Source organism: Juglans regia, chromosome 2 (assembly GCF_001411555.2).
Source record: "Juglans regia cultivar Chandler chromosome 2, Walnut 2.0, whole genome shotgun sequence".
Lineage (NCBI taxonomy): Eukaryota > Viridiplantae > Streptophyta > Magnoliopsida > Fagales > Juglandaceae > Juglans > Juglans regia.
This window is the reverse complement of record NC_049902.1, coordinates 9,702,892-9,730,853: the sequence shown is the minus strand read 5'-3', so window position 1 is coordinate 9,730,853 and position 27,962 is coordinate 9,702,892. Positions and strand designations below refer to the sequence as shown.

At 34.1% G+C, this 27,962-nt stretch overlaps 1 protein-coding gene across 5 annotated transcripts; it reads right to left on the bottom strand.

The window, feature by feature from the left end:
• Positions 1-5,591: 5,591 nt before the first annotated feature.
• On the bottom strand, positions 5,592-13,557 carry LOC108998982 (ent-kaurene synthase TSP4, chloroplastic-like). 5 transcript variants are annotated; one of them, XM_018975762.2, is made up of 18 exons: positions 13,415-13,557; positions 12,505-12,560; positions 12,125-12,410; positions 11,870-12,050; positions 11,301-11,518; positions 11,078-11,198; positions 10,863-10,960; positions 10,554-10,780; positions 10,319-10,431; positions 10,113-10,211; positions 9,535-9,750; positions 9,303-9,444; positions 8,830-9,075; positions 8,420-8,713; positions 7,045-7,128; positions 6,670-6,757; positions 5,987-6,064; positions 5,592-5,863 (listed from the first exon to the last, which is right to left on the bottom strand). In XM_018975762.2, exons 1-14 carry the CDS (start codon positions 13,464-13,466, stop codon positions 8,423-8,425), a joined length of 2,346 nt encoding a protein of 781 aa, XP_018831307.2. In that variant the 5' UTR covers positions 13,467-13,557; the 3' UTR covers positions 5,592-5,863; positions 5,987-6,064; positions 6,670-6,757; positions 7,045-7,128; positions 8,420-8,422. The 5 variants fall into 5 exon arrangements, with proteins under 5 accessions (XP_018831307.2, XP_018831306.2, XP_018831305.2 ...); XM_018975761.2 differs by having other exon boundaries at positions 5,816-6,064; positions 7,045-7,153; XM_018975760.2 differs by having other exon boundaries at positions 5,816-6,064.
• Positions 13,558-27,962: the final 14,405 nt, after the last annotated feature.

Sequence of the window (27,962 nt, the reverse complement as noted above, 5' to 3'; positions counted from 1 at the left end):
GAAAGAATTTCACTGTGATTTGTACATGACAAGAAATCTAGGATAGGCAAAATGCTGCTTGATGATTTTCTTCTCATTTGAGACATTATAGAGTTTACTAATGATAATCATCACACGACCAAATTATTGAACATCCGAAAACCAATGTGAGGTTCTAATTTTTTGCTACCATAACATTAACTAAACAGAGGGAAAAGTACACTTTGCGCTAGCAACAGTTTTGCACTTTGTGCCCAAACTATCAAAACTGACACTTTGCAACTGCGAAATAACATACAATTTGCATCATCTTTCAATTCTAACCATTAATATAGATGAAAAATAGGTAATGTGACACAATCTTGATAGTCAGATCTTAACAAAAGGAGCAAATTGTTAGGTTTTGGTAGTTTTAAGTGTGCAATGCTTGGAGAGCAGTGTAAATTTCAGATGGTGTTTTTGGAAGTAAAAGAAAGGTGGTAAAATGATGGCATTAACCCTCGAGCAGTGCTACCCATAAATCTCACACCCTACACACCCACTTAAAAACATGTCATTTTACCTTTTTATCCTATTTTATTTATAAATATATCTGAAATCATTTTCATTACGTGGATAAAAATGTAAAATGATATATTTTTAAATAGGTGTACATGGTGTGAGACTTATGTCTAGAATTTTTCTTAACCCTCATATGGCAAAACCTATTGTAATTTTGAGGTGCAAAGTATATTTGACCCCTAAAAAGGCTCCCAAATAAAAATATGAGGAAACACAAAAACTTCTACCATGGTTCCTTCCACGCCAAAAATAAGAGGAAACACAACATGATATGCGTATGCACTGTTTTCTTATATCCCAAGTAGTGCAAATAAGACTACTACTCATAACACATCTCTCAATCAGGAATGCAAAACATAAATAAATTAAACAGCAGCATCCTTTCTAAAACAATTGGGTTTCAGAAGGTAAGAATCGAGTTTCAAGCATAAAATGCAAAAGAATTGGCTACTTTGTTGGTTTTTTGCATATGGGACATGAGAACCTTCAAATATCTGGCATAGACTGCATTGCATACTATAACATCCCGCTCCCCAGTAAAAATATTTTTTAAATTTTCGGAGAGTCAGTGTACTACTAAATTTGACTAAATTTTTTTTTTAATGACGCGAAAGGTTCTATAAATAAAACAAACTTATTAAATACTTAAAATCTAAAATAGAGTCTGCGAAAGTACTTATTAAAAAAAATGCTAAAATCTCATGTGCTTATCAAAATAGTTTATTTAAACATTAAATCATAAATTGAACATGACATAAATTATCTAAGCCTTTGCTTCACCTCCTTGAGTAAAGTCCTGTCCTGCAGTCTCATCCTCATAAATATTATCACCTGAGGTGGTTTAAAAACATAAAAGTATACAAAAATGAGTCGAATACTCAATAAGCAACATATCATATAGTAAACATCATAAACATAAGGTTTCTTGAAAAATGTGCATACTCATAAATACATACGTAAATAACATGAACTTATCTTTCACTTATCATCGGCCGTTACCCACTATTGACCCCCGTGAGTTAGGGTTAGCGAATCTGAGTAGATTTCAATTCTGCCCATGCCCACAGATTGTGGAATTCATACATAAGGAAGACATACCAAGTGCACTACCAGCATGTACGACCTGACAATGCAATATGCCCATAACATAGGTACCATCTTCATATTATAACATAGGTCGTTACATATCTTATCATTCATATTTCATCATAATCATACTTGCATACTTGTCATATCATAAGTTTTAAAAGAAATCGCATACATACTTGTCATATCTTGTCATATCATATCATAGATTTCGAATGAAATCACATTCTTTCATAAATTTCCATAATACATGTTTCTTCACATAAAATCATGATTTTTCATAAATATTTTGATGCATAAATCTTCCCATAAAATCATGCATGACTTTTCATAAATATTTTAATGCATAACTTTCACATACAATCATGTCTTTTCATAAATCTTTTGATGCATAACTCCTTTTAAAAATCATGAATTTTCATAAATAATTTAATACATAAACATTCACATAAAATCATAAATTTTCATAATTTTATCATGACTTGGGTACGTAAAAAGGAGTTTTCAATGGAGGGCATACATGCATAATATTTTTATAAAAGACATGTCATTTACCGTACATACGTATAAGGGTATGATCATTCTACTTATCTCTTATCGCTAAATCCAAAATCTCATTTCGTAAATTATTACCTATACGAAATATCATATGTCACTACATTTAGAAGAGTGTGTCATAATGTTTTATTTTGTTTAATACCTAATAAGGGAAACCACTTTAATAATTAATCAGTTTTTTTTTTTTTTTTCTGAGCTTAATAGATACTAAGTCCATAAATAAGCCATTTGTAATGAAATATACCAGACCATTTACAAAAATTAAGGGCAATAGCATAATAATACTTGAAAGTCTACCACTAGACTTAGAAATGAAAGAGCATAAAAAATCTAAACTAGTAGTCTGTACACGCTCAACAAAAGAAACCAAAAGCATGAAAGCAACTTTAAGAGCAAATTCATAATAAACCTAAGTCTAGGTTGTGTTTGGATGTTAAAGTGAGTTGAGTTGAGTTGAGTTGAGATGATAAAATATTATTAGAATATTATTTATTATTATTATTATTATTTTGAGATTTGAAAAAGTTAAATTGTTTATTATATTTTTTATTGGAATTTAGAAAAGTTGTAATGATGAGTTGAGATGAGTTGAAAGGAGTTTAGTAACCAAACGAAGCCGTGTTGAAGTGAATTGAGTTGAGTTGAGTTGAGATGATAAAATATTGTTAGAATATTATTTTTTAATATTATTATTATTTTAAAATTTAAAAAAATTAAATTATTTATTATATTTTATATTAAAATTTAAAAAAATTATAATAATAAATTAAGATGAATTGACATGAATTTAAAATCTAAACTCACCCTAAATATGTTTGTTTACTGAAAATTGATCTCAATTCTTCTGGATGCAAGCAGTGGTGGGTACCGATTGCGTACCAACTGCTTACGTGGAGAAATCTGTCAGAAATTTAAAAATGAAAAAAAATAAAAAATAAAAAAAACAATACAGATGAGAATTGAAAGAACATTTTCGGAGGGAAAACGACGCAGCCCGCATTTTCATCTCCGCAAATTTCTTGATCCTCGATGGCATTCATCTCCCCTAAATCTCTTCCTCAACGTATTCATCTCTCCCAAATCTCTTCCTCAACTCTATTCATCTCTCCCAAATTTCTTCCTCAACGCAGGCAGCTTCTCTGTGCGCGACGGCAATGGGACAGCAACAATCTCCTCTGCGTGCGACGGCGACAGACTCCTTTGTGTCGACGGACTCCTTTAGTTAGTATTTTCTAAGAGATGTTGAGGATATGGCTATAGGCAGGTTTTAGTTAGCAATATAATTTTCAATGCTTGTCCGCATGGGGGTGTACTACTGTATAAAATATTCTCATAGAGAGAAATCCATACATTGCCTCCAAATCTAGCCCCCCTTCTCAATCCACTTCTCTCTCGATTCCATCTTCATGTATATCTAATCATCTCCATTCTCCAATTCATTTGTTTTCCTTTTTTTTTTCCCCCCTTTTATCATGGGCTTATGTTAATTTCTTGCATTCATTGATTTGGGTTGTGTATTGATTAACTGAATCTGGGATGCTTTAGGATTTTTTTTATTTTTTCCAATTTAATTTAATAGTTTTTGGTTTTTACTTCCTATTGATTAGATCTGAGATTTTTTGTTGTCAAGTTGAACAAGATGCGGTGCTTAATAGTTCACATTTATGTGTTTGGCATTGAATATTTGTTCTTGACCGTGTTCTTCCTTTTGCAGGTTTTAACTTTTAAGGTTGCACCTAGATTTTTCTGATCAAGCCCGTTGGCAGGTGTAGTCATTTTGGCAACTAGTTCTAATTAATAAGATTCTTCTCTTAGGTCAAGATTCTCTAATTGGGTTTTCATTTATTTTTCTATTAATTACTTGAACTCTATAAATTCTGCTACTTGCTAGCTTTAACAAGTAGTTCTAGTTAAAGGCTTAAGTAACTTCAAATAGAACTATTGATTTCTAGTTTTTTTTTAAATCTATTGTTACCAGCCCTTGATTTACTGATTTCTTCTTTAAATTAATCTAGTTTTTTTATCTATTGTTAGCAGCCACAAAATACTACAGAGGTGTTGGAATTTAGTGAAACCCAGTTTGGTTTTGCAGTCAATGAGAGTCAAGAAAGTGTAATTTTTTTAACTAGGTCACTCTCTCAAAAGTGAATTATATAGTTACATGTAGATGAGTTTTTAACAGTGGTTCACAGGTACAACTTTGGGTAGATGGAACCCAACCAAATAGCTTGTCTGGGACACAACCATGGCTATAAGTCAATATACTTGGGGAAAAGCTGGTTTAGGATATTATAGTGATGTTAGATCGATTTTGTTGTTTATTTTAAGTTAGCTTATTTGATCTTGTAGTGTTAACATTTTTTGTACTTCTGTGCCAATGGAATTCAATATGGATGGTAGATTATGTGGGGCTATGGCTGGAATGTTTCTTCCTTTAAAATGTTGGTTTATGAGTTCCCCTAATGTTGAGCAATTTATTGATTTGCTGGTTAGCATTCTAGCTGAAGGATATAATAATTCCTTTGCTTATGTAATGTCAGAATGGACGAAGCAGCAAGGTAAGTACATCTTATGCCCTGTTTTTTTTTTTTTCCCAACAAGGTATTTAAATGAATTTAAGCGACACTGAGTAATCACATATATAATGAGGCTTTGATGATGAATGTGTCATTCATAATGGGTTTCATAATGCCTTTTTTTTTAGTAAAAAGCTTGACCCTATTAGCGAAAGGTGACTGTTTTGCATTTTCAGGATCTGATTGCTTTTTGTGCATTCAGAAATTGGAGTGGCTGGAGTTAATGACTGTTTTAGAATCTGACTGTTTTGTGCAGTCAAGTTGTGCATTTATGTTGGAATCCACATATATCAGTAATTGGAATCTATGTGTTCCTTTACAGGCAACTCTACCTTGTTCTTAGTGGACTGGAGAAAGCCTTTCTTTTTCAAGGTAGAGTGCGAAACCTTCAATCCTTAGATAGTAGATGACTGGAAAGATTGGAACAAGTGGATCAGGCAGCAAGGTGGCGTAGGAGTTCAACAGGATAAAAGTTTGCAATCATGGTGGGATGATGAGCAATGACGAGACTTGTTCATAATTAGAATCTTGTAGCCTTGTGCATAATTAAATCTTGTTTATCAATTAAGAAAATGGGACTACTTAGATCCCACTACGTGGGAAGTTTATGTACCAAGTGAATGAAATTATACAAATTTTATTTGTTCTTCAATGAAATCCCAGAAAAGTTAATTCAGGTTTCTCCATCAGTGATATTTTCAAGTGGCTTGCGAGTTGCTTGTGATTTATGATTTTTTTTTTAATTTCTGGTCCCAATTGTTGTGCAACGTTTGATAACAGGATTCTAATTTGCTTCAACTGTAATGATGAGAAAACCACCTGCCATTTAATATAGACTTGTAAAAGAGTTGAAAAAAAAGTTGTGTTATTAGTCATAATGAATACTACATGCCATTAGAACATCAATATTATCATTGCAAAGAATATTGTTCACATGAGCACTAAAGCTGAACACCTATTTACATGCCTTGTCCAAATTAGCCCCTTTGGAGCACACGTGAAATCTTGCTTGTAGAAACCCTTTCCCAAAATTGCTGGAGTTACAAGGGTTAGCGTGATCTTAACAGAGGTCATCCTCAACCATTCAGGCATTTTATATGACACTGCAAAGTAAAGTAGCAATCATATTAATACAAATATGAAATACAACCACGACACTGCAGCCCTACTCCATCACTGATCACTGCAAGAGTATAATCCAATCACTGTAAGAGCATAATCCCAACCTATTCCATCACTTCACCAAGAAAATATGTCATATCCTTTCCCGTTTCAGAGATTTCAACTCTCACTTGAACGTTTACCTATAAAAAAACAAGAGTTAAATCAATATATTATGTTTTCACAACTCAAAATCGAACATAAGCGCACCAAAAATAAAATCTACTTTTCTCTGAAATGCTATAAGAATGCAGAAATGGTTTGACAAATAATTGCAAAGCTTGAGCCATTTTCAAGCCCCTAACACAAGTGATTATGTATAAATTATCGAATCCATCTTCCTTTTTTTTATAAATCTTTTCAGATTATCCTGTAATCTTAGAATATTCTAGATAGAGCTTTTGTGTAATTTCAAGATATTGAATGATATAAATGCGCATATATTACAATTAACTCTTCCAATCTACCACCACATTCTTAAATACACCACCGAACTTTAGATTACTGCCTAATTAAAGTTTCAATTTAAACTTGCTCCGTATTGAAGTTTAAAACAAGAGAGGCTACAAACTATTTGGTGAAATTCCTCAAAGGGCGTATGATATTAATTTGGAGCAAAGTATTCTCACTGGTTTCGAATATCTGGAGGCTTACCTAGAGGTACAGCCGCCTAATGTTGTTATTCATCCAAATCGCAAAAATCTGAGACACAAAGAGATAGAGAGAGGCAAGGGAGAGGGATCATCACCTGAGAAGGCGCCGTTGAACGGTGTCCACACCGCAGGAGGCGTGACATGGAGGAGAGCGGATGCTCAGCCTGCGACAGGAGTGGGCTTCTGGACAACGAAAATTCCCAAGCAATGGACAAAACCGTTTGTGTTAGGATTTTTCTGAATGAGATTTGGAAGAAGGGTGCATAATGGATGAGGGAGAATGTGAAGGGTGTGGGAAAGGATGAATGAGAAGAGAAATCTAGTGGAAAATGTATGAAGGAGATGGGGAAGGGGAAGGGTGTGGGAGGAGATGCATACGAAAGGGTTAGGGTTTCAATTTCACTATAGTAAATGGATTAAACGCACCGCTTTAGTAAATGGATTCAAAATTTCGAAATCCCGCTACATACCCATTTTGCTGCTGCCTTATACCTCAAATCCGCACCGTTTCACTTGCCACGTTGGATAGGTGCGCATCTGGGTCCGCAAATCGCCTGCAACAAGAATTTTCCAATTGATCTTATCATGTTTTATGACACGGTCAAAGGGTGGCATAATTGTAATAAGTCAAAAGGCTAAAAGTTAAGAGAAGCAATTAATAACTTGAAGACAAACTTTCTGTTTCGTGAAGAGATTGATATAATTACACGAAATAACCTTCGGGTGGAAGAAAAGAAAAGTAAAAGAATATGAGAATATATATAGAGAAATTTGGAAAAGGCCGACAAAGAGTTAAAGTTGGACTCTGACAAGTGATCGACGGTTGAGATTAGAGTTTGAATTAAAGATATATTTTATAATTAAATAATTGATTGGAAATGTCTAAGATTGTACAGATAACAGTGACGATTTTAAATTAAAATAAATTTATAATAGTCGGTTTTTAAATTTTAAAAAGATTTTAATTCATTTAATAAAAATAAATAAGATTTAATTTAATTATTAAATTTAATTAAAATTTCTAATCAACTTTAATAATATATCACTCGAACTTATCCAATATGACACATTAAATATAATTTAAATCTAATAAAAATTATCAATCTTAGATTTCACTGTACAGCTCTAATCCGAGACGAAGCTATTCCAGTCTTAAGAGTTTCCGATCAATTTGACAGCGCTTGATTAAGAAGTATGACTCAAAGAAGAAAGAAACAAAAGGATCCAGCGATTAAAAAAAGGATCTAAAGAAAGAGAGAGACTAAATAAAACATGGATTAAAACTCCAAATGAATCTGAGAAATCTAAGTTCAAGATTGGAGGAGATTGGACAGTAAGAAAATATGATGGTCGGCCGCGTGGCTGGGCTGTGACAGCTGGAGTTTTTTGTGCTTGGCCATGCATGCAGATTGTAGAGTGAGAGTGTGCGTATGAGCACTAATGCTGGATTTTCTATTTTTCTAGCTAAATTTAAGCTAAAGATGGCATCTTGGCTATTTTAGCTAATCTAGTTCTCGTACATTCCACGTTCGATTATCTATAAGTTTGGTTAATCTATTAATTTTTTTTTAATATTTCTCCAAAAGAAGTGAAAAGAAATCATCTAGACATGCCAAAATATATGAAGAAACCACGAGGAAGAAGATCTTTGTATAGGAACTTAGACAAATTTACTAGTGAATCAATAAAATGCATCAAAAGGTAGACAAAATTACAAAAAACAGGAATGCTTCTGCACAAAAAAGCTCCGTGCATGCATCAAAATGAATTTCAAAAGCATATGTGTGAACAATAATAACGATTCAAAGTCTTTAATTCAAGACCAAGCTTTGACACAAGACTTACAAGTCATTTGAGAACAATGGGTTCTTCAATTACAGCATTTACAGCATTGATCATCTCGTGTGAGGTAAAACCATCATCCTTCATGTAAAATACTCTGGTCATTTTCCAGAACAAATCCTTGCATTCTCTTGGAATCAGGCTGCCTTTCTCTTGCAAAACTAGTTTCAACAGTTCTCTCCTCTTAGTAGCAATAAAACTCTTCATCTCCTTAATGGTCCCTTCTTCAGTAATAATACCACCACCATGAATTATGCACAAAGATACAGCATTTAATTTCCCTTCCTCAGATTCCCTCTGCAACATAAGTCAATAGAGATTACTAACACTAGAACAAACCGTATCAGAGGAGAAATTCTTAACTTTTTTCCTAATTTTATTTCTTTTCTTGTTTGGGGGGAAGGTTATAGTACCTTAAAGCTCTGAATATCATTGAGAAGACGCCCAGAAGTGCTCATAAGTTCATATAGATGACGGATTTCTGGATCTTGAACAACCTTTCCTGAAAGCTTAGGCCCGACAAGATAGAGTGTTGGGAGGACGATAGGCCCTAAGGCAAATGATACATATCCATTTTTCATATATTCATCCATAGTTGGAACTGACTTGTCTCTCAGCCACTCAGCTTCCCTCAACACAGATTTGAGTAAATCCAACCACTGCAGTGAAAGCATGGCAACATCATCTCTATTTTAATGAATAAATAAATAATATGAGAAACCTCTTCCAGGATTCTTTTCTTTAAGATAGCTTTTAAACCTAGGTTCAGATGGTCCATTTCCAGAAATCTGTACATTACATGGAACAGACAACTTGGAGTGAAGTAGTAATATACCAAAAGAGAAATACAATAGAAATAGGAAAAACAGGTAAGATTTCATCTCACAATATCAATTAAGTCACTTATCACGCTACGTCCTTGCCGTGTGAATGCTTTGTCGCCAATCTCACAGATTGTGCTTTTAAGTGCCGAAAATAGAATTTCAACATTCACGGAACAACAATCAGTGCTGACATTTACGTCCCACCTGCAGTCCAGTTTCCACATAACCAGAAATCACAGACTGATAATGGATTCAACAACAGCAGAAAAGGAATGTGAAAATAGGGAAACATACCTTTCAACCAGTTGTACAAGGTTTACCAGTTCCTCTTCTGAACCACCAACATCAAAGAAATCATCAACCACTGTTGTAAGCACACCATTTTTGGCCCACGATATGCGGGCATCAGAAAATTCAGAGGAAAAAAGGGTTGCTGCAGCAGAGAAGTAACAGTAGGCCAGCTTCTGCCTGGCAAACTTTAGCTTGTGTAATCTGTTCTCTGTAACCCACCTGCTTATATGCAAATGGATATCATACAAAAAAAGAAAAAGAGATGATGATTTGTTTCCTTTCAATATTGAAAGCAAGAAGCAACCTTGCTGGCTGACAATATCATCAATTTTTATAAATACCACTGGTAACAAGAACCCGGAAAACAAGTGATTCCAAGTTAATATGATATTTAGCAGAAAAAAAAAGAACCCAGAAAGTTGCTTCCGGTACAATATAGCAAAGAAATACTGGAAGTTGCTTCTAGGTCAATATGCCACCTAATTCTGATACATGTGCAGACATTTGACCTTGCTACAATGAAAAATCCAAAAATGCCCGTCATGACAGGATGGTAGTTGAAAGTACATAAAGATATTCACCTTGCAAGATGTTTAAGTTCTTCACGATGTATTGATTGGCATATGTTGAAGTCTTCCACTGCTAGTTTTAAGAAATCTTCGTTGCCAATATTTAAAGATCTGACATAAGAAGAAAAAGGATAAAACGGTACTTCAAAACTCTACCAGAGTTAAAATTTTAATCCAGGGAAAAGAAAGGAGGACAAAGAAACCACCATTAGTGTTACCTATAAGAAGTTTTTAAAACCCGTGTATTATTTTTGTTGTAACACTCAATGGCTCGTCTGGTGGATAACCGTTCCAAATTTGAATGATGGGGAAAACTAAGAGCATCTTCCACCTGAGAAGATCAAAGGTTGCAGTTTTCTGGAAGTCATCTTGGATTATAAGAACAAACATCACTTTATTTGGCAAAACTGAACATTACTAAATGGTAAAGGGTGTTCCATTCCAGGAAACTACCTCTTGGCAAAGATAGTTGTTCAGTCCACTTGTGTGAATTGAACCATTGGATAATTCCCGTCTCAAGAAATTTCTTGTCCATAAATTTTGTTTCTCCAGAACTGATTCTTCGCGATGTATGATGATTTCTGAAGCCCGATATAATTCCAAGACAGCACCAATGTCCTTCAAAGATCCTTCAAGGGTGCTGGAGAAATTATCTTTTTCTGAAAGTTGGCTGAATGGATCTACAGAACAGGATAAACATATTAAACCTTTTTCCTGACCAATCAAAATACTTCAGGCCATGTCTCCTAAATAAAAAAGTACCTGAAGAAACATCATATCCATTAACACGTAACATCCGAAATGCCAATGCACAAGTGGCAGCATCTAAAAATATTTCTTCCTCACCCTGTAACCAGTATCTGTTTCACTGGAAACTTTCATGTTTCCAATAAATAATAACTACGTATAATCTACAAACTCATACGAATGTCGGGATAAAACAAATAATTAGTGCAATCATCTAAAAATAGCATTGCCTGTATGTTTCTTCCAATACGCTGTTGATCTCCTTCCTGAAATGCTTATCAATTCCCAACCTTTCAAGACTGTCAACCATACATAGACGGGTATATATATCTAGAGGGTAAACTGTAGGAACTGGAAAAAAAAACAATTGAAAATAACCAATTGACTGTCAGAGAAATCAGCAATGTAATTGAAAATGCATAGCAAACTATAGATAAGTATGGAGGGAGAGACCTGCATTTCCAAACTTCTCTAAGAGTGAGCAAATGTATTTAAGGCAACCAGAATTCTGAAGGTGAGTAAAAGCAGCAGCTGTGGTGGATGGTGAATTAAGGAGTGACCCATTCTCTCTTTGATATTTCATGACCATTTCCCAGTTCTGCGACTTCCCCAGTCCCTCTGAGACATATGCTAAGTAGGTCTTACTCCCTTCTGAATTGCTTCCATAGCATCTGGAATTAGATTTTGGATAGTTGAGTTTGGAGAATTAAGGTCATCATTCAGCAACTAAAACATTCCCCTCTCCTTCTACCGCTATTCCATTGCCTCTAACAAGAGTATAAATAGTTATTGTTCGACCTTGATTCAGAATACAACTAAACTTTCTTACGGACCAACAGACCTAAGCCAACCAAGCATGATCAAGGTTGCTAATCTTTCTGAAGCCAGCTTGAGTAGGCTTAACCTCACCCAAGTATGAGAAAAGAACTTACAAAATGCCCATCGTTGTCATGGGCATTAGTCAAAAATGTGCATTAAGTAATAAAGTTGAGCAGAAACCTACACTAAATTAGAACCATTACCTTTTGAGCTCCAACTCTCTTTTGTGAACCAAAGCATCTAGATTCATTGCTTTCAGAGGTATATTCAAATCCAAGTTTTTGGCATACTCGATCATGGCAGGAAATATTATATCAAATCCAATAGGGGAAAATTGCTTCTCATCAGTAGCTGCAGCTATATTTGACTCGATAAAGTAGAGGCCTGCAGAAAGAGAGAGAACGTCTATCTCTTGGACATAAAAGGAGGAAATTTAGCAAGAACAACAGCAGAAATACCGTTATTCATTTGATCTTGACCAACATCCCATTGCTTTAGTGCAAGGATACAAGCTAAGGTTGATAACAGAGCATCTTTAACTAAAAGAGGATCACGGTTAGGAAGACCCCATGAGCCATCACAGAGTTGATTATCTAATAACCAATTTACACACTGAGGGAAAAAAGGGGCCTTCGGAGAATTTGGAGAAGGGACCATCGCCACCCAGGCAGTGTCATATGAGGAAACAGAAAGTTCGACCTCATTGAACATTTTCTTAATTCTTTGTTTAGCCCCCTCAAAGCACTGGATGAATAAATCAAGACATTATATTAATCAATATACACTAAAGTACGAGAATAAAACGTAAATATTGTCACTAAATGCAGGATTAGCATACCAAAGCTGGAGTCTTGGCTTTTGTTGCTACAATTGGTCCAGGAACCAGAGAAGCTGCTTGAGAACACAAAAGTCCAGCAGAGATTAAGAAAAAAAGTATCTAATATACAAGGTTAAAAGAAGTTATTTGAAGCACGTCTATAATTTAACTATTAAGAGAACAGAGAAGAAAGTATCTAATATAAGGAATGGGTTTGTCACTTGTGGTTTTGCCATGAGTTGAATTGGTGAGATGTTCTGATCCCACTTTTTTAAGGTCAACTAATAATTTTTAATATTTAATTTTCTTTTTAAGGGCTTTATATTCTAATACAATCAGATGTCATGATGTAGTTTCTCACAGTGTCGGCCAACGTTCTTCACAGCCAACCTCTTGTCTGTGTAGCTCCTTCCAGTTAATCATATTTTTCCTCTTTAGATGCAGACTCTAGACCGTCTTAAATTTTGTCCCACTTCTCGCAAAGCTGTGCTATCTTTACCTTCTTTAGGTCTGTTCATTTCTTATCCTATCCTTCCTTGTATGGCTACCCATCCATCCCAAATGTCAACTAAATCCTATCTTTAAAGGTGCAAAGTTGCCAATACAATGAGATGGGAAATCCAAGAGATAAATAACACTTTCTTTTGCTTAAATGTGTATACCTTTGATGTCTACAGCATCATGTATTTCTTCATCATAGAAATGTTGATTCCAAAAACTCAATCCTCCAATTTGAATATAATCCAAGGCCTCATAAAAGTTTCCAATAAAAAAACTTTGCTAAAACAGAAAATATTGAATAAACTTGAAAGCCAACAACCCACAATGGCTCAACGTAAGAACAAGCAACCCAATTCAAAAGAGTTTTGCATGCTCCCGAAAAAAATCCACCAGTAGGAGAGAGAGAGAGAGAGAGAGAGAGAGATGGAACCTGAAGTGGAAGAAGCCGAACACCAAAGATTGTTGGGGTGGAAGAGAGACATGGTTGTGCCAACCAATAAGAGGAGAAGAGTTTGAATCACTGTTCGATGCACTACGATACTTTATCAAAAAACAAAAAGCTTGAAACTTGAAAGAGGGAGTGAGAGATACAGTTTGGAAATGGAGGGATCAATGGATGTATATACAACAAAGCTTTCTACAGTAAAATTTAGAGCATTAGAAGTTGGAGATGTCTGTCGTAACTTGTCACCTTTTTCCTATTCAATTTGAGTTCTTCTACAGTGTGTCGTAACTTGTCACTTTCTTCATATTCAATTTGACTCCAGCTCTACACCATATATGTAATAAATAAATAAATGTATAAAATAAGATGTTAAATATAATTTTTCTATTTTTTATTTTCTATTTATGACCTTTTGGATTGAAAAATCATCTTAATTCATCTCATATCATCTCATTTCATCATTATAATTTTTTAAAATTTTCACACAAAATATAATAAACAATTCAACTTTTTAAATCTCAATTCAATTTTTTTAAATATCAAAATAATAATATTGTTAAAAAATAATAGTTTATAATATTTTATTCGATTTTTAATTTTTATCTAAAACTATCTCATCTCATCTTATCTTACTATTTAAGAGATTAATCAAATATTATTTTTTGAATTCAAATCGATCAAGATTTAAATAAATACAAAATATATTAATATTTTATTGAGGAGTTCGGTAAAAATTGTTAAATAATTATGTCCATATATATATATATTAATTTGTATGGCTATATTATATAATTTGTCGCTTACTCGAGCTTTATTTTTGGACAACTATCAATATTCTATTAATCAGGACATGGCTGATAGGAATCTCTTAAGATATTTTCTCTTATTTGTTTATTTATTTTTTATGAGAGAGAGAAAACAACCCCCCAAATTTTAATTTTTATTTATTTATTTACAATATATTGAGATTAACATGTATTTTATCATAATTAGTTTTTTTTTTTAAAGGAAAGTGTCATTATTCATTCGTTAAGAAACTTAAATCAATGACAAGATACATTTTAGGATGTCCACATATCAAACATGATATTATAAGTCAAAATAATGCATTTGGAGCTCCACCAGTACACTATTTCTTTTTGTTACTAGTCTAGTCTTCACTACTGTTGATACTCTCTACAGACAAACGTCCAAAAGATAACACTATCTGCCTAAACAGAAACTCAACATCACCCTTCATAGAAGGAGATGATTCAACCTCTATAGACAAAAAGTCCAAAAGACAAACTCTTTTTTTATTTCAATTGACAATAAGGAAATCAAAAAGGAAAATAGTAAGATAGATGAGAAAATAGATGGATTACAATTTGGACCAATTTCGGTAAACTTCAGAATCTATGACGGCGCGTGAAGGCAATATGATTTTCTCTTTTCAAACACAAAGGTCAAATCTAAAAGATCTGGTGGTAACGAGTCCGATGATCTGGCCCGTGTGAAGATAAGAGCTACCGAAAAGGGTGGCGCATGAGAACCACATGCGGTAATTTTTATAAAAACGCCACTTTACTCCAAACGATTTGCAGCTTAGGAGTTTGCTTGTGCCGCGCACGTCTCTCGAGAGTTGTCGAAAAGCTATAGATCTGTCTTTTTCGGTCTTGATGGAAGTAAAATAAAACTAAGTAAAAAGAACTACCTTGATAGATAAGGTAGATAGATGGAGGAATGAGAGAAATGAGAGGTAGAAGGAGGAGGAGGTTGGCCTACTCTAACCAAAATTAGATCTGAGCCCTTGATTTTTTATCAGAGAGAATGAAGGAGTAGGTTTACACACTTAAGACTAGGGCTGAGCTCCGACTCCGTTGTCGTTTTCGACCTATCAAGTCGAAGCCAAATTGTTCCTCAAACTCGTCCTATTGGAACTCCGAACGGAGGTCGGAACTCCATTCGAAGTCGGACCGCTTGTTTCTCTACGTTTCTTACATATCGAGTTGTACGTCGGCTTAGGAGATTTGTTGTGTGTATATAGGACGTTGTGGAGACAAATTAAAATGCCTTTGGGGCACCAATACTACCATATATATCAAAAGATTCAAAACTTTACTACCGACAAAAGAATGAAGAATCTGATACTAATAAAAGTTTTAAGCAACATGACTCAATTGGCCAAAATTCTAATTGCAAAGAAGACAATTAATATTCGGGAATATGAAAAAGAAAAAGACAAAAATCAATGTGGCCCAAATAAGAGTATCACGTGGTGGGTCTTTGTTTCGGTCTTTGCTAGGATCGAGCACAATGTAATGTAATTACATAAATATAACTACATAAATATGATCACCAAAGCTCAAGTCCAAATCTGAAAAAAAAAATACTGAAAAGATTAAAAAAAAAAACCTTAAATACCATAGTTTAAAGACTAAATAACATGGATGATGTAGCCATAAGTTATAACAGTCTCATTTATAACGTAATAACAACATTAACTTAATCTTGAAATATAACTACATAAATATTAAACACGGATTTCACTCAAATGCTTTTTGGTTCATTGATCATGCCTGAAATGAAGATAGAAAGATGCAATTAATAAATAAAGAAAATTGATAATAAAAAATTGAACACGGTAAAAGTAGAATTTGATTCTTACCAAGAAATGGGGTTCTCTCAACTCCATCCCAACTCTCAAGGGGCGTCCGTCTCAGACTCTCAGTCATCGGCAATTATGTTAGGTACAATTAGATCTTTAAAATAATAAAAAGTAGAAGTTAGAAACATTAAAAATAATTAAATAATCATTTAAAAGCATATAAACGTATCTGATTCAAGTCTATAGCTCTCGGCATCAACGCCAATAGTATCTAGTCCAATGGGCGTTTCACTTATCCAATTCTGTGTGCAAACGAGGGCCTCCACAGTTGACGGTGACAATGAACTCCGATAAACATCCAATAGGAGACCTCTAGTGCTAAATGCCGACTATGAGGCAACCGTAGTGACAAGAATGGCTAGCACATCTCGGGCTATACGGGAAATGACTGGATACTTGGTAGAATTAACTTTCCACCAAGTTAATAACTGAAATACATCACTAGGTGCCTCGACAGTTTCCATAAAGTATCGTTCAACCTCAGATGTAGAATGCATAATATTCTTTGTTGACATGAGTTGATGATAGTGCTGTATAATACGATGACCTCTAACCCCTAGAGGTGGGTCAGTATCACCTGAGGAAACTGTCGACCCCATCGGCCTCGAATGTGAGGAGATACCAGCTGCAGATGATGGCTGACAACTATTGTTGTAGTGATTATATAAGTCATCAATATAACTTTTTAGCACTCTAATAAACTCTACAGCCTTCACTGCCCCGATGATGGAATTTATCCAAAATTCTACAACGGCCAACGTATATCGAGGGTCAAGGATCACAGCCACAAATAGCAACCTATTTATCTTCTCAATATTCCTCCAATATTTATCATATTTAGTCTTCATCCTCGTAGCCATAGTAGATAACAATCCACTAGAGTTAGTACAACTATTTTTCAAGTGGAAGTGAAACTCCGAGAGCTCGCTGAATAATGAGTTCACAATCGTATATTTGGATCTAGATAGCCGCATGATTATGTCATAAAAAGTTCTTAAAAATTCAACAATGTGTCTCACACTGGTCCAATCATGTGCGTTCGACGCACCAAGCCCCTGTTCTGCTGGCTCCAACAAAGCATACTTCAGGCCCCCATCCTCGACCTCCATTCGCTTGAATGCTTTTTGGTACTTCTATGCCACATCCAACATTATGTATATAGAGTTCCATTAAGTCGGAACGTCCAAGCACAACATACTAGAACATTCAATCTTAAGATTTTTTGTTATTGCCTTAAACTTGGCAAGCTTTTGAGGGGAACTCCTCACATATTGTACAATGCTGCGGACTCGGGTAATGGAATCATCAACATTTTTTAACCCCTAAACAACTATGAGGTTGATGATATGAGCACAGCATCTAACGTGAATAAACTCGTGGGCCCGAATGACATCATCTCTCACCGTCGTGTTCCGCTTAAACCAATCAATTGTTGTTTCATTGGCACTGGCATTGTCAACTGTAATATATAACACTTTTCAAATTCTCCAGTCGTTTAAACAATCATCTATTTTCGCCTCCATGGATGTACCTTTATGATCCACAATATCTTTAAAGTCAATAATTTTTTTTTTGCAAAATCCACTCACTGTCAATGTAGTGTACTGTGATACACATGTAGCAGACGTTCTGTATGGACGTCCATGTGTCAGCTGTAAACGACACTCTCTGGCCATTGGTAATAAACATCTTCCTCGTCTCCACCTTGTCTTTCACATGCATCTTCATACAATCTTGCATCACCGTATACCGTGATGGAATGGGAAATCATGGCTCAACAAAGTTTAGAAACTTTTGAAAGCCTCTTTTCTCAACTGTGGTATAGGGCATCTCATCAGTAATTATCATCTCTGCAATCATGTCCCTCAACATGTTCTCACTGTATTGAGGAATAACCAATTTCTTAGTCTGTGTACCATCAGTGGCTGTAGAAGTTTGGTAACTGAAGTTGGTTTGATTAGTGGCTGACAATCCCCTTCGCTATCTTATATTGTTGGCAACCATTTAAATGTGCTATTAATATATTGGTGCCTTGCTTCTTAGAATGACATCCACAAAGTTGCCCACAGTAATGACATCTTGCTACCGGGTTCACAATATCACCAGGAATTTTGGTGAAATGCTCTCATGTTCACGACCTCTTTTTAGAAGGCCGTGGTGGTTGATCTTGCTCAATGGGCATCTCCTCTTCTTCGTTGAACATATCATCATTCTCTATATCTACTGGGAGTGGGAGTCGATTATTCGCACAAGATGTAGTTATTCTAAATGTAGCTGCTCTAGATGTAGCTACCCTAGATGTGGCTCTAGGGGTGGAAGTACCTACCGGTGTAAGAGTTGTAGCATTGACATCCGCCACATCCCCTTGTAGACGATCATCTCCACTAGGTCTAGAATTCATATCACAATCAATAAAGCTGAAAAAATAAATTAGAAGTAAAAAATTAGTTTAAAAATAAACTAGGTTATATTAAAAATTTAAATCAATGCAAAGATATAGGATATGTATTATTGTATCATAAAGTGTTCTAAAATATTACTAATTTAAGACAGCATCCGAATAAAATCAACTTTGACTAGTAAAGAACATATATATGTATATATGGAATTGGACGGGAAGGGGGGGCAATAGAAATGTTGTCTATCATGAATATGATCATCAACATCAAACTCGGCCTCAACAATAATTCTAGACAAAAGGTGATTACAATAATAGTATGCGTATTTTGTCTGATCTATCTAGCTTTTGCACTTGTTAAACACTTAATGATAAAAACTAAAAAGTCTATCCACCACACACCACCACCTTATAAGCTAGCTAGGACGATAACCTCAGGCTCACGCCATGGTACTGTGCACGCCCAGCTAACTAGCCAGTAGTCTCTCATGTGGTGTTGTCCTATCGATCAAATTACAAAAATTGTTATCATGTCATTAAAAAAATATATATATTAAATTTTCCACCTTCTAGCTAATTAATAACCTTAATTATATAAAATTTTTATGTATTTATATATAGATCAAGATGCATTAAATTTATCTAATTCAAACGTAAGTCTATATATATATATATATATATAAATATATATGGTCATGCATGTAACAAAAATAAATTATTTGGGGTATTAAATTAATAAATGGGTTTAGCTAGGGGTTGTTAAATCGAGCTTTATGGAAGGATGTCCCTTTCTGCTAGCACTGACTTTTATTGGTTTTGGATTATTTTAAAACTATGATGATTTGTGTTGTTTTGTATGATGTGTGTGGCTTGTTTAGGTTCGATAGTGAAAGTGAAACCCCACTAAAGAGTAGTACTTGTGTCTAGGACTCTAACTCATTTGCTTTCTGTTGATTAGGTAAATTCATGATAGACAACATTCCTACGTAGTTATACGTGGTTCATGAATTAATGCTTCTCTCTCTCTCTCTCTCTCTGCATATATACATATAAACACCGACTATGTTTTCTAATAATTCAAGCTCAAATTTTAAACTTATATATAAAGTTACAAGAAAAAAAATATTAATATACCCAAAAGAAAAAAAAATAACATTGCAACAACAAACTTGTGAGTCCATTGTTTTAGTTAATCATGTCTCGAATCGTTGATCATATATTTTACAAAACCCCAAAAACATTTAATATTAAGAGATCATGAAAAATCAACTTGGCATTCCAAGGGTCTAGGATTAGGATGGGATCAACCTACACTCATATACCTTACCTAGCTAATTAATGAGCAAGCTAGCATGCATAATCCACCAACCATGATCCTCATCCATGTAGATATAGCATTAATTACACATGATTTTTAATTATTATTATTATATGTGCATATATGGACTGTCACGAGCTCAAAGTCTCAATTAATCAATTATATCTAGGCTCAAAGTCTCAATTATTATATGTGCATATATGGACTGTCACGAGCTCAAAGTCTCAATTAATCAATTATATGGAGTTGTGAATGAGTGCCTCTATCTCTGATTCGATGATGTTGCGCAATGAACTCCATGAATTCAGGTATATTATCGCGTGAAATTGGCTCATGTGGAGTATCATCATTGGATTCGTAAATGAATTGGTCAGCCCCGAGATATTGATGACACTCATCTTCAACGATCATATTGTGCAAGATAATGCATGCGTACATAATGTCTTTTAGAACTTGGGGCTGGAAATACCTAGCAGGTCCACGCACAATTGCAAATCTAGCTTGGAGTACTCCAAAGCTATTGATTGTGTAGTTGCACAGAGGAGCATGACCTTCGGCCAATGCAGCAAAAATAGAAGATCAATCGAGTACGTTGATGTCGTTATGAGACCCAGGCAAACCAAAAAAAGCATGCCATATCCAAAGATCATAAGAAGCAATAGCCTCCAAAATAATAGTTGGTTCATTTACGTGACCAGAGTACATACATTTCCAAGCACTATGACAACTCTTCCATTTCCAGTGCATGCAATCAATGCTACCCAACATTCCTGGAAACCCACTCTTTTGTCCGACTTCTAGTAACCTCGCTATATCACTGTTGGTTGGAGACCTCAAGTACTCACCCCCAAAAATTGACACAATCGCCTTTACAAATTTCTTCATACTCAACCGTGTGGTGCTTTCTCCAATTCTTACATACTCGTCCATAAAATCTGCCGTGACCCCATATGCGAGAATCCTAATTGCTGCAATTATCTTTTGAAAGGAAGACAATCCAAATCTCCCACTGGCGTCTCTTTTTTAGACAAAATAATCATCATGAGCTTCAACTGCATAATGTATGGGTAAAAATACATTACGATGAATTCGATACCTCCTCCTAAAACCGTTTAGCGGATATATCGACGGCTCAGCAAAGTAATCATTCCAAATGTGTTCATGACCTTCCAATGGATTACGTCGGATGAACATGCGAGGTTGAGAATTACGACGACATGAAGCAGAGCTCCCTCGGCTGCATGTTGTTGTCTATGTAGGGTCATTGCTTGTATCATATACTCCTCGTGATCAAAATAATCTTCATCTTCCATATGATCAATACTCTCAAAGGGATCCATAGGGAATTGGGAGAACAAAATTTGATGGAATAGAAGAAGAAAGATTGGTTTTTGATGAGTAAGAAGTAATGAGAGGATGGATCTACTTATAGGGATTAATCCGAGACTATTAGTTGTAACTAAAAATCTTGGCAAAAGAAGAATGGTTGGCTACATCTACTTGTTGGTTTCAATAATTATAGAGATGAATGTTTGATATTGTGCATGGTGGAATGAATGTGTTTGTTAGTTTTTAGAATTATAGATGTGAAGTTTGGGTAGAGAAGAAGGGTTTGTGGAAGTGTATGTTGGTTTCAAGAATTTTAGATGTGACAATTGGATTGAAGAAATATTGGTAATATGTTTGTTGGATGAAAGAATTGTAAATGTGTTTGTTAGTTTCATAAATTCTATATATGATTGTTGGGTAGAAGAATGGTTGTTAAAATGATAATTAGATTGAGGAAAAAAATTAATTGGAAAATAATAATTTAAGTATCAAATTAAATTATTAATTAACATATGATTAGTGTAATTACAAAATATGAAATAAAAAATAAAAAATAATATTATTAAAAAAATAATATTATATTATTATTTTGATGAATCCAATAGCTAATCTAATGTGGAGTTATGGATAAGGAGGTTTTAGGTATATGGAAAATATGTACTTTTCATCAAAATTTAAAGATGAATTTAATGAATCCAATGCTAGTGCTCTCAAGGAATCTCTTAAGATATTCTCTCTTATTTGTTTATTAATTTTTTGTGAGAGAGAAAACAAGCCCCCCTTCCCCCAAATTTTAATTTTCATTTATTTATTTACAATATATTGAGATTAAAATGTATTTTATTATAATTAGTTTTTTTTTAAGAGAAACTGTCATTATTTATTCATCAAGAAATTTACATCCATGACCAGATACATTTTAGGATGTCTATATATCAAACATGACATCATAAATCAAAATAATACATTTGAAACTCCACCAATACACTATTTCCTTTCATTATTGGTCTGATCTTCACTACTATTGATACTTTCTACAAATAAATGTCCAAGAGATAGCACTTTCTGCCTAAATAGAGACTCAACATCACCCTTCATAAAAGGAGATGATTTAACCTCTATAGACAAAAATCCAATAGACGAATTTTTTTTATATTTTAATTAACAATAAGGAAACCGAAAAAAAAACAGTAAGATAGATGCGAAAATTGATGGATTACATTTTGGATCAACTCCGATAGACTTTGGAATCTGTGACGGTGTGTAAAGGTAACATGCTTGTCTCTTTTCAACCACAAAGGTCAGATCTGAAAGATCTGGTGGTGGCGAATCCAATGATCTGGTGCTTGTGACGAGAAGAGCTATCGGAAGGAGTGGCAGGTGAGGATCACGTGTAAATTTGTTTGTTTATTTATTTATTTATTTATGAGAGAGAGAACCCCCCCCCCCCCAATTTTAATTTTCATTTATTTATTTACAATATATTGAGATTAACATGTATTTTATCATAATTAGTTTTTTTTTAAGGGAAATTGTCATTATTTATTCATCAAGAAACTTACATTCATGACCGGATATATTCTAAGATGTTCACATATCAAACATGACATCATAAACTAAAATAATACATTTAAAGCTCTACCAATATACTATTTCCTTTTGTTACTGGTCTGGTCTTCACTACTATTAATACTCTCTACAGACAAACGTTCAAAAGATAGGACTCTTTGCCTAAACAGAGACTCAACATCACCCTTCATAGAAAGAGATTATTCAACCTCTATAGACAAAAATCCAAGAGACAAACTCTTTTTTTATTTATTTTAATTGACAATAAGGAAACCAAAAATGAAAACAATAAGATAGATGAGAAAAATGATAGATTACAGTTTGGACTAACTCCAATAGACTTTGAAATTTGTGACGGCGTATTAAGGCAACACACTTATCTATTTTTAGCCATAAAGGTCAAATCTAAAAAATCTAGTAGTGGCGAGTCTGGTGATCTGGCAGGTGAGGATCACGTGCAAATGTGGGCGGCACATGAAGAGTCTGTTTATACCGTGCATGTCTCTCGATAGTTGTCGAAAAGTGGCGGCAAAATCAAACTAAGCAAAAAAAAAAATGTATTGATAAACAAGGTAGGTAGATGGAGGAATAAGGAAAATGAGATGTAGGAGGAGAATATCGACTTCCTCAACAGATATAAAAACCTTAATTTTTTATCAGAGAGAGGGAAGGAATAAGTTTACACATTTAAGATTTGTACGTTAAAGAAAATAATTTTTTATCATAATTAGTTAAGTTTTACAAAATATCACAATAATGCATCAGTGCACCTTTTCCATTAATTTAGATACTGTCTGTCTGCAGGCTCGCCAACAAATGGGTGGCGCCATGTGCATCGATAAAAAAAAATTAAAAAAACAAAGATAAAAACAAAAGTGGCACATCGGTACACTTCATTGGCCATAATTTTTTTTTTATGAAAAATTCTATTTTCATTTTTTAAAGAGTAGTGCTATACGGCATCCACTGTAGTGGTGCACACAATGCACACACTACGTGGATGCCTCTCATCCATTTGTTTTTTTTTTTTTTCTTTTCTTTTCCTTCGGCTTGTTCTCCCGTCTCTCTCTCTCTCTCATCGTCTCCGCTCTCTCTCGTCTCGCTCTCTCTCTCTCCTCTGCGCTCCTCTCTCGTCGTCTCGCTCTCTCTCTCATCTCCACTCTCTCTCTCATCTCTGCTCTCGGTCTCTCTCTCTCGTCGTCTCGCTCTCTCTCTCATCTCCACTCTCTCTCTCTCATCTCTGCTCTCGGTCTCTCTCTCGTCGTCTCGCTCTCTCTTGGCATCTCGCTCTCTCTCTCTCGTCTCGCTCTCGCTCGCTCTCTCTCATCTCTCGCTCGTTCTCTCTCTCATCTCCGCTCGTTCTCTCTCTCTCGTTCTCTCTCTCATCTCCGCTCGTTCTCTCTCTCTCTCATCTCTCATCCGTGCTCTCTCTCTCATCTGTGCTCTCTCTCGTTTTCCCTCTCAAATATGTGGTGTATGTTTTGACACCTAATGAGTACAAAATTAGCTTCTACAAACAGTGGCTTTCATATATCATTTTTCTTTTTTTAAATAGAGATGATATCATTGATATGTACAAATTTTATATTAAATAAAAAAATATTATTTTTAAAATAATATTATTATAATTTTAAAAACTTTTAAAAATAAAATTAACTAAACTTATACGTACATTGCTTTTTTTTATATGTCACTATTAAGCATTGTTTTTATTTACCTAAGCACTATTAAGCATTGTTACTCGTGCCTTTCCTTTTTTTTTTTTATGTTGAATTTTGTCTACGTGTGCCCCGCAGGACCACGCAAACTAATAAATAAACACGTGGATGTGTTTTGGCCTCGTTTTGGGTAAACAAATAAAATAATATAAAAAATTAAAAATTAAAAAAATATTATTATAATATAAATTTTAATATTATTTTTATTTTAAAATTTAAAAAAATTAAATTATTTATTATATTTTATATAAAAATTTAAAATAATTATGATAATTATATGATATTATATAAATATTGATAGCAAACCAGACCTTAGAAAAAGATTCTATAAGCCGAGTAAGTAGAGAATTAAAATGATAAACTTAATTACATTAATCTAGAATTACAATTATATTAGTTGATTTACAATAAGCTATATATATCATTTAAATATTTTTTTTAATATTTTTTATTCTTTTCAAATATTTCTTCTACCTATCAATGAATTTGAGTATTTTCATATCTTATGATATTTGTAATATCTCTCCGTATACAATATTATATAATTATGTCATATTTCATATTAATCCAAATTTAAAAGCCAAATGATCTAAGTGTTTTTCTGCATCTTCGCCACCTTCAAACAACTAATTAATTGAGACTGCTATATAAGACTGTACATCCGAGTTCTGACCCAAGAATCAGGGTATACCCAGACCGGAACCCAAGTTTCAAACCCGAGCTAAAACCCGGTTGAACCTGGGTTTTTTAAAACCCGGATTCCGGGTTCCAAGTTGAACCCGCTTTTTTTTCTTTCTTTTTTAAAGAAGTCTATTTTTTCATAATTTTTTAAAAGCATAATTTTTTTTTTTATAGAAGTCTATATTTGAAAGCATAATTTATTTTAATAAAAACCTATACCATATTAAATATTTTTCAAGAATAATCTATGTTGAAAATCATAATTTTTTTTTTTTTATAAAAGCCTATATTATGTGAATTTTTTTTCTAGGAGGTAATGTTAAAAAGCATAATACTAACATTGTCCAAAATTATAAAATATATAAAAATATAAAACTAAAATGCATGCAATCCACTACATAATACTTTTTTTTGTTTATCGGTAAACACTACATATTACATTATTACAAAATACAAAATGATAACTTGAACAATGGACAAGAAACTTACAGTAAACTTACATTACATTACAAAATATAAAATTACAAGATATGAGTTACATATCAATAACATAGTCTTCCATGTGATTTAATCACACCAAATAAAACTTCAAGCTATTTGATGTAGCCACCCAATTGAAGAAAACCGCTATATTGAATTCCTAGTATATTCTCTGCAACTTGGGAAACTAAAGAGTAAGAATGTATTTCAACAGAGAAAAACACAAACTATGGAAAGGAACACCAAATTCTCCATGCATACATTCCAAAGAAGAGGTTTCTAAAATGGATTAACCAAGTATTGACAGTAGACACAATCTATAAAAACAGCTCAATGACCAAGTATTGACATGGAAATCAGTAAAAATATATAGTTTGTAACCTATAACATCCCACAAACTCCATCTCAATCCACTCTGAAAAGACTCCTAGAGAGAAAAACAAAGCAAAAGACTCAAGCAATATGAAATCTTTTGCCTTCATGTGTTTACCTTTGAGCAAAAACAAAAAAAGCAAAAATTAATTAATGACTCATGGAGGGATAGAACCAAACAGACCCCTGTTTATAGCAACTCAATCAGGCTAAACATGCATGCATACCTCAAAAATCACCTGCTCAATGCATGGTGACATTTAACTAGCAACAGCACCAAAAGAAAAAACTAAATAAGTTTTTAAGGATGTTTGCAATTAATTAAACAAAAATGAGTGTAATTAAGTTTGGAGCTAATTAATGTAATTTTCTAAACAAAGATGAAGTGCTTTTGTAAAGGCTTATCATCAGGATTTGAGTAACAAATGTTTAAAAGAATTAACAAATGTTTCTAAGTAATGAATGATTGATATGAAGGCATCCTCGGAGCCAATAACAGGATATATCTATATATATATATATATATATATTTATTTATAAAACACTTCACTTTTTCAATGTCACCAATGACTTGAGAAATTCCATGACCTGCATTTCCAAATAATACCATCGTCAAAAACCTTGAAAGAAACAACATAGAAACCCAAAATGTTCATCACTATAAAAATATAATCATCAGTACCGAGTTCTATTGAATTACAAGCATAAAGCGCGCAACTTTGGCCAACTGCAACATGTATGTTCAACTATTACCCACAATCCAAGCACACAAATGGATTCTCATTTTTCTAAGACATGAAACCCCTTCACCATAAATGCATTGCTCTTATTTTACACTCCACCCAGAAACACAACTGATTTAAAAAAAATAAAAAATCTAGAAAAATCAAAGATACAACATCCTAAAACCCAATTCTTCCAAATACTAACAAATCTCTCTTCATCAAAACAAAATCCTTTATTTGTGAGTCTAGGGCTTAACAAAACTAGAGTGTCGATTCTTATCAATAAACCACGTATCGGTTTTAAAAACATCTAAGTACCTCAAAAACATTTTTTTTCCAAAAAAGAGCAGTAACTTACCCACGATTCACTCCCAAAGTCTTCCTAGCTCAAGCCTTTTGATATAATATCAGAAACTCCAACGAGAGAAAATGCCTCAGAAACTCGAAGGCTATGGCTTTGGAGAGAGAGAGAGAGAGAAAGTAGAAGATATGGCTAGAGAGAAAGCTAAGGTTTCAGTTTGGACTTTGGGCGAGAGAGATCGAGGATTCGAGATCGAGAGCTAGGGTTTCAGAAAGAGACATCAAGAGGTTTCGGTTTGGACTCTGGGTTTCGATTGGAGAACAAGAAGATGGAGAGAATGAGGGTTTCAGCTAGAGCAAGGGCAGTGTTTAGACAAGAGAGAGAGAGAGAGAGAGAGGGAGAGGGAAAAACGAATAGAGAGCGGCGGCAGAGCCTTTATATGAATAAAATGGAATCCAGGTATCAGGTTTAAAATCTGGTACTCAGATTTCAAGCCCTACCCGGACCAGACAGGTCTGAGTTTTGGCAATCTGGGTTCCATATCGGGTTGAGAAAAAAGTCAGTCCAGATGAACAGTCTTACTGCTATAATTTTCTTCCTTAAAACAGCCAATTAATATCGCCTCTCGTGTGGAAAAATCCCATTTGGATTTGCACAATCTGTTGAGAAAGTGATTCAAGCTTTCTTGACATGAGATGGCAAGTCAATAAAACACTCATGCAATTCCTGAGATAGCAAGACAGTACAACTCAATCCCAACTACAAGTGAGCCTCCATGCCAGGATGATGCTCATCTATCTCATCCATATTTTGGAAATTACAATTAGTTTGAATGCCAAACACGTGGATCTGCAACACTTAGAGTTTTGGAGGAGACATAATATTTATTACTACTTTTATTATATATTAGTAAGGGCAACGTGCGCTGCACATTTGCCCAATTGACAATTTTTGTGATGTCTCAAATTTTAAACTATAAACAGACACATATGTCT

What these genes read in the sequence shown, in the direction of transcription:
- LOC108998982 (XM_018975762.2), bottom strand. Translation starts at nt 13,466, where the DNA reads ATGTCTCTCTTCCACCCCAACAATCTTTGGTGTTCGGCTTCTTCCACT. An exon ending in TTCGGCTTCTTCCACTTCAG is followed by an intron (nt 12,561 to 13,414) that starts GTTCCATCTCTC and finishes TGTGTTCTCAAG; the next exon opens with CAGCTTCTCTGGTTCCTGGA. An exon ending in ACAACTATCTTTGCCAAGAG is followed by an intron (nt 10,432 to 10,553) that starts GTAGTTTCCTGG and finishes TGATCTTCTCAG; the next exon opens with GTGGAAGATGCTCTTAGTTT.